Source organism: Columba livia, chromosome 7 (genome assembly GCF_036013475.1).
Source record: "Columba livia isolate bColLiv1 breed racing homer chromosome 7, bColLiv1.pat.W.v2, whole genome shotgun sequence".
Lineage (NCBI taxonomy): Eukaryota > Metazoa > Chordata > Aves > Columbiformes > Columbidae > Columba > Columba livia.
Genome location: NC_088608.1, coordinates 24,720,558 through 24,734,306, shown reverse-complemented (window position 1 = coordinate 24,734,306; position 13,749 = coordinate 24,720,558). Strand labels below are relative to the sequence as shown.

Genomic DNA, 13,749 nt, shown 5'->3' with positions numbered 1-13,749 from the left:
AGGACATACTCAAGTCCAAATAAGGCCGATTTGTTCATATGGACAAATATGCCTTCCCAGAGGAATCAAGCTAATAATTCTGGGACACATTTTACCAGAAAACACGTCAACAGAGCTAATTCTGCTAAGGCACTTGTTGCTAGATCGTTCCCCCTGTATCAAGGAAAAGGGCAGACTTTCATGGACGTGCAACACTGGAAATAATATTTTAAAAATAAAATTTCCCTGCTAACATTTTTGAATGTTTGATAAATATCAATAATGAGATTTCTCTCTTTCCTTTCTCCCCTTCCATTTTCCTGTCCCAATTTGCAGCTCCAGAGCCACCCCAGATTATTCAGGAGCTAGAGCCAACCACTGTGGAGTCTGGCAAACCTGCCCGGTTCTGTGCTATGATATCAGGCAAACCCCAGCCCAAAATTTCCTGGTACAAAGATGATCAACAGCTTTCTCCAGGTTTCAAGTGCAAATTTCTTCATGACGCACAAGAATATACTCTATTGCTGATTGAAACTTTCCCTGAAGATGCAGCAGTGTACACCTGTGAAGCAAACAATGACTACGGAGTTGCCAGAACTTCAGCTTCTCTTTCAGTAGAAAGTGAGTTTCCTGTGCTCATAACAATGTGTTATGAAATGAGATTGTCAACATGTGTGTGCTCTTCACCTTTAAAAATTACTTCTTTTTTTTTTTTTTTCCTCAACCTTTAGTCCCAGAAGTTGTTTCTCCTGAGCTAGAAGTGCCAGTGTATCCACCTGCTGTCATGGTACCACTACGTGATGCTGTTACTTCTGAGGGACAGTCTGCTCGTTTTCAGTGCAGAGTTACAGGGACAGGTGGGTTTAAAGAAATCCTGTACATCTTTTCATCTCTCAGAATTTTTCATCCTGAACTCAGAAAAAATGAAACAGTAAATGTGCTGGGATCAGTCTTGCCCTGGAAGTACAGTTAATTGATACACACACAGAGCAAAGTGTTGTTCACTGACAACTGTCAGTCAAGCAGGTCATTTGTCAAAGATGTCGTTGAGCATGGAAGTTATAAACTGTCATCAACATTAAGTATTTCTAAAAATAAGGTCTGTTTCAAAAAAATTTGTCTTTGGAATTTTCTCATCATTTCAAATGCTAGCTGAGGTTGGAAAACTGTCAGTGAGTAAAATGTGGCATTTTAAAACACAGAGTAACCTTTTGTGTGTAGATTTTCCTTAAATAAGTTTGCTAGTTTTAGTTACATAGAATATCATTCTACAATTAAAATAATTCTTCCCAAGCTAACACAAAATCAAATAAAACTAACTTTCTTCACTTCAATAAATGACTTTGAGTATGAATAGTAATTGAATATTCATGAGTCACTTTTTTAAAATGACACTTTCCCTGATTTTAGTAGTAGCAAAATATTTTTAAATGTATACATTAAGAGAGGAAAAGAAAAGTTATTTTTACTCAGGAATACAGCAGCACTAGAATCAGTTTTCCCAGACAAATATTTTCAATGCAAAAATCAAAACTTAAAGCAACAGATAGCCCACTTTCCACTGATCATACATTACCAAAGTAACACAAGACACATTTAAACTTGACATTAAGACTTCTGATAGGTATAAATACAACAATAGTGTTTACTTACTAGTCTAATATAGGAACACACATTTTTTCTTCTTTCTGTTGCTTGAGCAGATCTGAAAGTCTCTTGGTACAGCAAAGAGAGAGAGATCAAGCCATCGCGATTTTTTAGAATGACTCAGTTTGAAGACACTTACCAGCTGGAGATTGCTGAAGCTTATCCAGAGGATGAAGGAATCTATACCTTTGTGGCTAGTAATTCTGTAGGCCAAGTGACAAGCACTGCTACCTTGAAGTTAGAAGGTATAGTGTGCAATTAAAGAAGGTGTCTTGTTTAAGTCATGTTCCAATACTAATCTTAACACACACTGGTAATTATATGTGAGTCATTGTCTGTCCTGTTGTCTTTTAACTCAATTAATTGCTACCATTTACAATGTCCACAGCATACATTTATGTCTCTAAAATACAGGTCATGCACAGAAAACTTATTCCACAATTTTTCAATGTTCCATGCACCTCATGTTTTCATTCTCTCCAGTCTTAGAGTCTGTCATGCACCAAACATGGTAGAAACCTTATTTCTGATATAAGTGCTTTGCTTACACATTCTTTGATTTGACTGTGAGGATAATCTAATAAGAGTTTTTGTATAAAATGAATTACTTTGAAAGTGTTCGAAAACGTGTTAAACTAGAGCAGCTGCAAAGAAACAGTTTACATTCATATGAATTGATGAAACATTGACCAAAGTTTTAGAACAGAAATATTGTCTGGAGAATTTGCTATTTAAATGCTATATTGTCCTTGATATTATTTAACCATAAATATTTTGTTTTCTTTTTGCAACAGATTTTATAAATGATGAATTAGAATAATTCATGCTGTTAAGTTGTAAGTTAGAAAAACAATCTTGAATGAGAGAGAAAATTTATTATAGTGTAGGGTAAGAAATTAAAAGTTGACATGCTTCTTTTCAGGATTTAAAAAGGTTGAAGAAGTTACATCAGAGTCCCATTGGCATGTTTCTTCATCTGTTTCACTTAAGGAGGAATCTATTGGCCAAAGGCCCACCTTTATCCAGCCTATTTCAAGCTGCAGGGTATGCAGTGGGGAGTCAGTCAGATTTCAAGCCAGAGTCTCTGGCATGCCCAAACCAAAAATCCAGTGGTTTCATAATCAACAACTCATGTTGCCCACAAAAGACTTAGTTTTCCACTTTGATGAGTCTACAGGCACAGCTATACTGATAATAGTAGATGCTTTCTTAGAGCATGCTGGCCAATACTCTTGCAAGGCAAGAAATAGTGCTGGAGAAACAACTTGCACAGCTACACTTACAGTGACTGCAGAAGGTAAAGCCCCATTTTTACTTCAAAGGGATGCAGTTTGTTGTATATCACACTTTCATGCTGTTACTAATGATCTTTCCTTGTTTTACACCTCTTCTTTACTAGCTACTGTTAGTAGTACCTACCCTCCGTAACCTAGCCATTCTCATTTCTTTTGTTTAAGCTGTAACATTTGGAAATTTGCAAATTTGTATCTTGGTATAGGACAAAGAATGGAATAATTTTACTGAAGGTATTCAGATTTTTAAAACAAGTCATTAACTGATCTTTATAGTATCAACTGGGGTATTTTGCCCTATCCTGTAGGGAAAAACAAAAAATACCTCCTTAAAAAATTCCATAATAAGTTTCCAATACTAAAATGGACAACTTTAGTGAAAGAGACAAGCATCAACTGCATGACTACTTTAGGCATCACTTGTCATTCATATATGTGAATGGATAATCTTTGTGTCAAGAGCATAATGGCATAATGCATCTGGCATGCTGAGTTTTCAAATGAAGGTCACTCATTTTCATCTTCCATGCTGTTTGATTTTGTTCAGAACATGGCCCAGTAAAGTACTTTAGACACTAATGTTGTTATTTTTGTTACTTGATTACACAGTGCAAGCCCTAGATAGGCAGAGTTCTGGGAAAGATGTAAAAGAGTCTATCCGGTCACAGGCTATATCACAACTTCATGTCGCTCCTCTCACAAAGAAGAATATTAAAACTTATCAAAAAGAATTTAAATCAGTGCAACAGCCATCACAGGAACTGGGTGTGCAGGTTTTTGAAAGTGTATCAAAAAGTTTGACTATGAAGGCTACATCAGTTGAAGAAATGGAAGCCACGCACACAACAATCCTTTCCCAAACATCTCAGAGCACCAGGATCTCTATGGCCACTGCTCAGGAGATGAAAGGTGTCCCTCCAAAGATTCTCTTGCAGCTCAGAGACCTAACTGTGAAATGTGGTGACACTGCTCAGTTTGTATGTGGCTTAGAAAATGAATTATTCTCTGAGTTTCTTTGGACTCATGAAGGTGAAAGGATAGAAGTGTCTGAAAAACTGAAGATATCACAAAATGGAAATGTCCTGCTGCTCACAATCCTAAATGCCCAGCTGACAGATCAAGGACTGTACAGATGTACGGTGTATAATGATTACGGAGGGACAACAACTGCTGCAATACTAACAGTCAAAGGTGGTTATCTGACTTTTAACATTATGACTTACCTTTTGCAACTTCTTTATCGCTGCCTGCACTTCACTCATATTTCCTTTATTATCAGTATTTAATTGAGAAAGCTCCACTTTGGGTTTTTTCCTCCACATTTAAAGCTCTATTCATAAGTGGCATGTAGTACTGGAAATATAGCATTGTAACTTCATGCTTCTTGCTATCAAGTCACAGTTGTCTGAGGCTTTTTCTCCTCATATCCTTCACGATATGCAGTGAGATGTAAAGCAAAACAGGTTGGAAGGAATTTTTACAATTTGGGAATTCCTGAAGCTGAAGTGTAAGTAAGATAAGAATGTCAGATAAGCAATGTTGAACTAGATACCTGGTCTTTCAAATATTATGGCTCCAACTTGTTTCCAGTAAATCCAAGGTTCCAATTCCAAAGTTAACAATATAGCTCAATTTATTTAAAAGGGTTAATGAGTGCAAGTATTGTATTACTGAACTAATTAATTGTCTTCTACCCTTCACTCTCCCTGAGATATAAGTATTTATTTTTGCTAAGACTCCTGCCACTTCTTCCTCACATCAGCATATTAAAATGTTAGTAGTGTTACCTCTAGTGAAGACCTAAAAATGTATTATCACTGCACTGGACAGGTGATAGTATTTCTGCTGAGCTCAAAAGAGCAGAAAACTAAGATGAATAATGAGGAAGCCATTTACCCTATTGATTTGGTTCTTAAGAGTGAAGAAAGAAACTGCAGTATATGAGCTGTTCAAAGCACTTACCATAATCTTCTGCTGCTACTTTCTAAATTGAGGCTCTCAATTTAAAGATGTATTAGGCATTACAGACCATGTCTTGGTCCCATGAAAGTCCAATAGGCTTAACTGGTATATAGAATTAACCCAGCAGGAACAGAGCTCTTAAATGTGTAAGCACTCACATTTAATAGTGTTGTTGTAGCACTAAAGTGCTGGACATTCTTTCAATACTAATTGTTTTCTTCCCCCCCCCCCCTATATTATAAGGATATTTTTTATTACTGCAAAATATCTGTTCTAATCCTTTTCCTAACTTTATTCTTACCTAGCAAAAGAAGCACAAGCCAAAGCAGTAACAAAAGTTACCCTTGATTCAGATACTAAAAGCTTTAAAGCAGCCAAAGATATTCAGTTTAAACAATCTGAAGTTAAGCAAGAATCTTCCAAGAAAACCTCAAGCTTATTTATATCTACATCCCAAAGACCATATGAAACTGAGAAGCAAAGGAGCAGAGTCTACTATCCTGATGTAGTGCCATGTGAAGACATTACTGAAACTGATGCCAAAGCACCAGAGTTTCTTGAAACTCTGCCTTCAGAAACCACTGTAAAAGAAGGAGATGATGCATTACTCTTTTGCATAATGAAGGGTGTGCCTACACCTTGTGTGGTCTGGCTGTGCAATCAGCTAATAGTTGAGGAGTCTGCAATGTGTTCCTTAAAACATGATGGTCCACTGTGCAGTTTAAGATTGTTCAAAGTTGGTCAGAACCAGAAGGGTATATACAAGTGCAGAATAGTTAATCCTGCAGGACAAGCCGAGTGCAGCACTCATCTGAGAGTGACAGGTTGGCAACTGCATGTTCCTTCCAAGTGTCAATTCCTCGTGCATAGCATCATTGCATTCCAGTACGTTCATTCCCTGGGAGATGATAAAGAACAAGAAGCATCTCATTAGTCTGTGGATTGTTGAATGTTCTCTTCAGGGATTTAAGGCATGATAAAGGCATGTTACATTAGAAACTCCCCCACCCTGCAAAAAAGAAAGCAGATCTTATAGGAAACTGTACATTGCAAACAAGTTTGAAAACATTTTATTACTCTGTTCTCAAAATTTGTCAAGTGTTTGAATTGTTTGGCATGCATTTATGTGTGTGTACGTATGAATTTCTGTATATTTGCAAGAGATTTGATATTTTTACTACATAAACTGTTGATTGACACATACAGCTACTGTAGCTTAAGAGTATTTGTCTTTTTATTCTAGCTCCTGAAAAAATTATTCATGAGAAGCTTGAGGAAGAGATTGAAATGGAAGTGAAAGGTACCGTCACCAATGATGTTACACTGAATAATTAGTACCAGTAATTAGTAACATTGTGAAAAGCTTTTATCTGCTTACACATAGTGTCTGATGGGGAAAGAAAGACACACTTTAAAGCATATTGGAACATGTTGCATGTTTGTTTTGATATGCAAAGGGTTACCTGCATTATAAGGTTATTTAAGTTTTAAAATATGTTTAAAACTTCAAATTTATAATTTTGCAGCAATATTCTTAACTTTTACTTCATGCTTTGCAGCTGTTCACAGAGCTTTTATTTGTTCAATTTCCTTTTGAATGCATGGAATAGTTTACTTCAGAAGGAAGTTACACAAATCTTACTCATTGTTTTCAAACAAGTTAGCAACCTAACATTAATCAGTTCAATGGACACTATTGGATGGATAAAGTATACCAGAAAACATTTGTTGTTTAGGATACATGAAAGCTGTACATTCCCATTGATTCCTTGCATTTTTTTTTACATACATTAATTCATCATTATACATCTCTTACCCTGGCTTGCAGATAGCATACGTGGTTCATGTTGCTTGCTTTTTCCCTGTGCATAACACTGTGAAGTTAGTGGCTGTATTAGTTCGAATAAACGCCTTCTCATTTCGTGTTAGCTAATTACTTACTTTTTTTAATATCTTTCAAAATATTTTTTCTCAATTGTTTGAACATTTAATCTACAAACAGAAGGGTCAGAAAGGGCGTTTATTCTACTGTCTGCAAGTCAGGTAAGAGTTTCTTCTTTGCCACCCAAAGACGCGCAGCTTTTCCAGGCAGCAAAAACATACACGCAGAAGAACGTGTTATTTTGAAATTCATTTTTGCTTGTTCAAGAAGAAATTTCAGCAGTCTGAAGAAAGAACAGACAACGAACGATTTTCGTGTCAATCTTTAAAACAGAGCAAGGCGTTGCGTTTATTCGAACAAATATGGTGAGTGAATTACTTTTTTTTTCCTGGGTGTGTGATGAAATCTGTTGCATGCCCATTTTTTATTTCAATATATTGCTATTTCATTATTTTCATATGGCAGGCAGAGTTTGGTGTGTTGTAACCCAGTCTCTTTCTCTTGCAGAGCCGCACAGCAAGGCGAACCTCGAGGGACCTGGCACCGTGGCGGTGCTGGCTTGCCCCCAGAACTGTAAACCCACCTTCACACAGGGCCTCAAGTGTAGGTCTGTTTTGGAGGGGGACCCTGCACTCTTCCAGTGCAAGCTGGTGGCATGCCCAGCACCCCACATGTCCTGGTTTCACAATAACCGGCCGGTGCACCAGGACTGTCGCAAGGTGATCCGCACAGAGAGCGAGGAGCACATGCACCATGCCAGCCTGGAGGTGCAGGACGTGCGGGAACATGACGCCGGCAGCTACAGGGTGTTTGCCATTAACAGTGAGGGCTCGGCTGAGTCCACTGCCTCACTGCTGGTGGCACGCAGCAGGGAGCAGCAGCGTTTGGGTTTCGCAGGGAAAACAGAGTGGATGCGGGACAGCTGGGAGCACCTGCTGCAGCAGCGGCGGGAGGAGCGGCTGAGAGTGGTGCTCCGCTGCACGGGCTCGCCCTTTGACAAGGGGCACGAAGCTGAGCAGTTGCTTGGGGACCACTCCCCAGCCCAGGGCATGGTACGAACCATCTGCTTCCAGAGGCTGCCGCTGGCGGGGCCTCATCGTCCAGGGCAAGTGCATGGTAGGGAGCACAGTGGCACAGTGGTGAATGCTGAGGAGCTCCTGGATGAGGAGATCCGTTGGAAGCTGCAGCGGCTGCGGGAGGCAAAGAGGGCAGCACTGAAAAAGAAGCAGGAATCCCTCCTGTCCATGCCCCAGCAGGGCTTTCCCAGGAAGCCCAGCCCACCTCAGGTGGCTGCCACAATGGATGGCTCAAAGCCCCTCACAGTGCAGGTAGTGAAAGGGTACCGCAGGCCCAGGGCTGCAGGGGAGAGACAGCAGACACCAGGTGGGCTCCTAGATCCTTGCCCACCCCTCTTTGTCCAGGAGGTTAAGCCCCAGAAGGCTGTTGAGGGGCAAAAGTGCACATTCTCCTGCCTCTTCCATGGCCGCCCACAGCCCACGGTCACTTGGTACAACAACGGCAAGCCCGTGGGGCGCATCCAGGGCACTGCCGTTCACACCACAGGGTGCTGCTCTACACTGACCTTCCCATCCCTGCTCCCAGAACATGGTGGTACCGTCACCTGTGTAATCTTCAACCCACTGGGAACAGTCAGCACCTCAGCTGCACTTCATGTGAAGCCATGGATGCCAGCCTGTGTGGTCATGAAGAAGGAGGAGGAGGAAGGGGAAGGGAAGAAAGAGGAAGAGGAGGAAAAGAAAGAGGAAGAAAAGGTGGCAGAGGAACAGGAAGAGAGGGTGGATGAGGAAGAGGAGGAGAAGCTGGAAGAGGAAGAGAAGGTGGAGGAGGAAAAAGAGGAGAGGGTGGAGGAGGAGGAGAAGGTGGAGGAAGAGGAAGAAGAAGAAGTCAGCCTGGCCTTTGCAGCAGAGCAGGGACTGCCAAGTGCAGTTACGCACTCAGAGTTGCTGTCACTGCCTGTGGAAATCAAGATCACTGCCCCCAGTCCAACACCAGAGCAAGACACAGAGATGAGGGAGACCCTCACACGTCCCTCTCCAGACCCGGCTGCTCCTGCCGTAAAGCACAAGTTCAAGTTTTCATTTGATGTGGGAAATGAGCCACCCCAAATTGTGGCAGAAGGCCCAGCACACATTCATTGCCATGAAGGGGAGGCAGTGGTGTTGGAGTGTGCTGTGTCTGGGAAGCCCCCACCAACGGTGGTGTGGTCTGTGAATGGCCAGAGCCTTTCTGCCAGTGAGAGGCTGAGGTTTGAGGAAGGCAAGAGTGGCACATACCGCTTGCACATCCAAGGGGTCGCTGTCACAGATGCTGGGTTGTATTGTTGTGTGGTTAAGAATGTGGCTGGAACAGCGCAGACTGCCTCTGAGCTGACAGTGGAGCCTAGTCCACCCAGGTTGTACAGCAAGGATGAAGGCATTGAGGAACTGCCTGCTATGGACTATGTCCTGGATCTCCAAGGCCCTAGCATGCTCGGGAAGGATGAAATGGAACAGATCACATTCTCAACAGAAGAGGAAGCCCACCTACCCTGGTCCCTGAGGCTGTCTCCATCTCCTGGTGAGCAGTTAAAAGAGGAATGTGAGAAAACTCAGTTCGGGGGAAGCAAGATGGAGCAAAAAATGGAGCTGGATATAATGGAAGTTTATTCAAGGCAAGAAACAGGCTATACAGAGGAAAACATGAAGGATACAGATTATATTTCCGAGATGAGGCAGAATAGGAGAAAAGCTGTCTCTGAGGAGCACAGCTTTGAAATTGACACCACTGAGCTGCAACCCAGTATGGCCAGGGAAGAGCATGAACAGGGGGCCAAGTACTCAGGTCAATTTTCAGAGGAACTGGAGGCTGAAGGAGACAAGGTGGTGCCACATACAGGTACTGTCTCCTGGGACATCCTTAAGTCACCATTTATGGAAGTGAAAGAGCAAACACATGCCTCTGAGCAGTTTGCTCTGGCAAGGGAGTGTGAGGATTCACAATTTTTCATTCCTGTATCACCTGTGGTGCAAGAGAGGAGTGACATTTACATGGAGGAGAGTGATGCCGCTGCCTGTGAGGCAGTATCTCCTGATGTGCCTCTTGTAGAAGAGCCAAGTGTGCCCCACCTGCAGGACAACATTGCAAGTGCACCCACAAAGGAGCAATTTGGCTTTTCTGACTTCCGTACAGAAGAGCAAGAGGAGGAACAGACTAAGGAGCAAGAGAGATCAGTTGACATTGAGGTTGATTATCATCTTTGTAAAGAAGAAATGACTGATGTTGGGGATGCCTCTCACTTGGAAATGCACCGTGATAGACAAATGCTGCAAGAAATGGAGTCTGATGCAGGCAACTCTTTGGATCTAATCCTCACTTCTCCTGACACAGAAAACTCAGGTCAGGATTTTACTGAGGAAGTTGTGGTTCACCTAGAAGAAGGGCATTTCAAAGAGCAGATGTTGCCATCTGAGACTGATGAGACCAGTATCCCATGTGATCTGAAGAACTTTGTGGAGCCTTTTCCAGCTGCAGATACTGTGGACACAGAACAGGCACAAACCAACACAGGTCTGGAGAGTGTGGAGGTAGGAGTAACGGGGCTCATCTCCCCTGTGCACCAACATAACGTGCTTGTGAAAGAGATGTCTCTGAGTGAGGAACTGCGTCAGAGCTACAGGATGCAGCAGGAGAAGGTCAATGCCCAGGAAGAGGCACTGCCAAGAGAAATCAGAAGGGCTGATTTGCAAATCTCTTCTGGAGACCTTGGCAGCATCATGATATCTGCTGAAGAGAGATCTTCTGCTAAAGAAATTTGTGAGTCAGAGGTCAGTGTCTGTGGAGATGATTCACTTGAGGGACAAATTAATACATTTCTGGTGGAGAACACAGCAGATTTCCAAAGAGGAGTGCAGGAAACACATGTGTGGGAGAGTGGGGAACGACTGGAGACCACAGACTCCCAGAGTGACAGCTTCATCATCGACTTGAAAAAAGCTGCATGTGAAAAGAAACCCCAAGCTGGGCATCAGGCTGAGGAGGAAGAAGGTTCTGGGATAGAAAAGGTCTTTGAGACAGGAATGAGCAGCTCCATATGTGAGACAGAAAGAACAGATTCCCCTGACGAGATGCTCAGGGACAGCCAACAGGAACCAAACACTACCAAGGGCTTCTCTTTTGGGCAACTCTTACTTGGTTTAATAAGGGATGATCCTGTGGCACATAAGGAGCAAAGGAAGGAGTCTTGGGGAAATAAGATGACTCCCACTGAGGAAGCCTCTGAGAATAGCCTGGATGAAGAAGGACTGTGGGAAGATACTTCTGCTGGTCTGGAGTCCAGTGCTGTTCAAGCCTCAGAGCTGAAGCCTGACTTGTCTCTGGCCAAGTATTTAAGGTCAACGGGGATGCAAGAAACTCCAGATCTCAAAGGGACAGTTCAGAAGGAGCAGCGAGAAACCATCACTTTACTGGAAGTGGAGGAGGTTACCTTCAGTATGGTTTATGACTATTACAACAACCGGCAGGAGTTTGCCCGGCCCCTCTCTCCAGAGTCAGAAATGTCTATAGAGCTGGAGAGCAGGAGTGGAGAGGAATCACCTGATTCAGACCGCTTCTACACACCTCCCTCCTCGGTGGAGATCTTTGAAACTGCTTCATCAGCATCCTACCACACACCACTCAGCACACCCGAGCGCTACTCCACACCTTCTGAGGGCTCAGAGTACAGTACACCACCCGAGCACTTCTCCACACCTTCTGAGGGTTCAGGGTACAAGACACCACCTGAGCGCTTCTCCACACCTTCTGAGGGTTCAGGGTACAAGACACCACCTGAGCGCTTCTCCACACCTTCTGAGGGTTCAGGATACAGCACACCACCCGAACGCTTCTCCACACCTTCTGAGGGCTCAGGGTACAAGACGCCACCTGAGCGCTTCTCCACACCTTCTGAGGGTTCAGGATACAGCACACCACCCGAACGCTTCTCCACACCTTCTGAGGGCTCAGAGTACAACACACCACCCGAGCGCTACTCCACACCATCTGAGGGCTCAGTGTATGGCACACCACCTGAGCACTACTCCACACCCTCTGAGGGTTCAAAGTGCAACACACCCTTGGAGTACTACTTCACACCCTTCGAGCGACCCTGCTCTGCGTCAGGGGACAGCACACCACCAGAGCGATACCGGACACCGACTGGGGAGTACATGGATGCCCTGACCATGCTCCCTCTCTATGAGAGAAGGCAGCAGGCTCCAGACCAGCCACAGGCTGAGGTGTTTAGGACACCCTGTGAAGCCCTGGAGCCATCAGGCAGGGAGATGCCACCTGCATTCCTCAAGGCCTTGAATGAGAGGAGGCTGTATGAGGGTAGCACACTGAGCTTTGTGGTTGAGGTGGTGGGTGTGCCCAAGCCAGGGGTGAAGTGGTATCATAATAAATCTCTGTTGGAGCTGGATGAGAGAGTGCGGATAGAAGAGGATGGGGGCAAATGCATGCTGGAGATCACTAACATCCAGAAAGCTGATGGAGGGCAGTACCTGTGCCATGCAGTGAACATTGTTGGGGAAGCTAAAAGTGTCGCACAGGTGGAAGTTTTGTCTGAAGATGGGCGATCACTAGCACTGCCACCCCCTGTCACCCACCAACATGTTATACACTTCGACTTGGAGCAAAACATGTCTTCAAGGTCACCTTCACCACAAGAAATCCTCTTGGAAGTGGAGCTGGATGAAAATGAGGTGAAGGAGTTTGAGAAGCAGGTCAAAATCATAACTAGTCCTGAGTTTAGCCCAGATAAGAAGAGCATGGTGGTTTCTCTGGATGTCCTTCCACTTGCCTTGTTGGAGCAAGCAGCAAGCTTGGCTGCACAGGAGAATGAGGATGTAAAAATTGATTTCCAAGTAACTGAAATGCCCCCCCGCTTTGCTGTGCCCTTTGCAGATGTCAAGGTGACAGAAGGCTCAGAGGCAATGTTTGAGTGTGTTGTGACAGGTACTCCTGTCCCAGTAGTGCAGTGGTTCAGAGGTGACATCTGTGTGACACCTGCCATGGGGAAGTTTGTTGTGAGTCAGAAGGAGGGACTTCACAGTCTGAGGGTCCAAAGTGTAGGTCCTTCTGATGGTGGTGTTTATCACTGTCGTGCAATCAATAGGCTGGGAGAAGCAACGTGCAAAGGCTCCCTCATAGTTGTGGCTGAGCAGGGAACATGTGCTAAGGCGAGTAGTGAAGCAGTCATGGGCAGTGAACCGCACAGGCCCCAGAAGTGTGATTTGCTTCTGACTAAGACTGTGAGCCCGGGTGACCAGTCAGAAATAGAGCTGGAGTTTGAGCCGTGTGTAGATGACTCGGAGAAAGCGATCAGGCTGTTTGCAGTAACTCAACAAGAGCAAGACGTGGAAGGAGAGAAGTGTGTCAATGTTAGTTCTGATGTGTTTGCGGAGCGATCCCAAGAGGAACGGGTTGAGTTCAGGGCCGAGAACTCAGAGAGCTACAGCTTTGAGTTCCAACTCACAGAAGCCCCTCCTAAATTTCTAAGGCTCATTTCTGACTATAGTACATTTGTAGGTGCCTCAGTGTGCTTTCAGTGTCTTGTGACTGGTTCCCCCCACCCCAGTGTCCGCTGGTACAAGGATGGGGTGTTGCTGGAAGGGGACAGGTACTGTGTGCAGGAAGAACAGGGGGGCTCGCATAACCTTACTATTGAAAACTTGATGCAAAGTGACAGTGGGCAGTACAAATGTGTAGCCACTAACAGAGCAGGAACTGCTGAGACTTGTGCTGTCTTGACGTTATACTAAATTTCCATAATTTATTTTGGAGTCTCTTTTGAAACACAAAATGTTTTTATGCTGTTGTTCACTGCAGGCAAAAATGCAGCACTCATTTTAGGGGCATTGTTTTTCATCTCTTTAGGGATGAAAACCACTCTATGTGGGCATGGTTTTATCTCACTTAAACTTCCCTTCGTTGGGGAATTTAAGTGAG

The 13,749-nt window shown here is 43.8% G+C and overlaps 1 protein-coding gene across 1 annotated transcript in view; it reads left to right on the top strand.

Annotated features, from left to right (window-relative positions):
• The window catches only part of TTN (titin), a 242,931-nt gene that overhangs the window by 34,204 nt on the left and 194,978 nt on the right, over nucleotides 1–13,749 (top strand). The window contains exons 41-44 of the mRNA XM_065069777.1: nucleotides 316–600; nucleotides 711–836; nucleotides 1,683–1,871; nucleotides 6,124–6,180. Of these exons, the coding sequence (XP_064925849.1) occupies nucleotides 316–600; nucleotides 711–836; nucleotides 1,683–1,871; nucleotides 6,124–6,180 (657 nt within the window). The remainder of the gene's footprint in view (nucleotides 1–315; nucleotides 601–710; nucleotides 837–1,682; nucleotides 1,872–6,123; nucleotides 6,181–13,749) is intronic.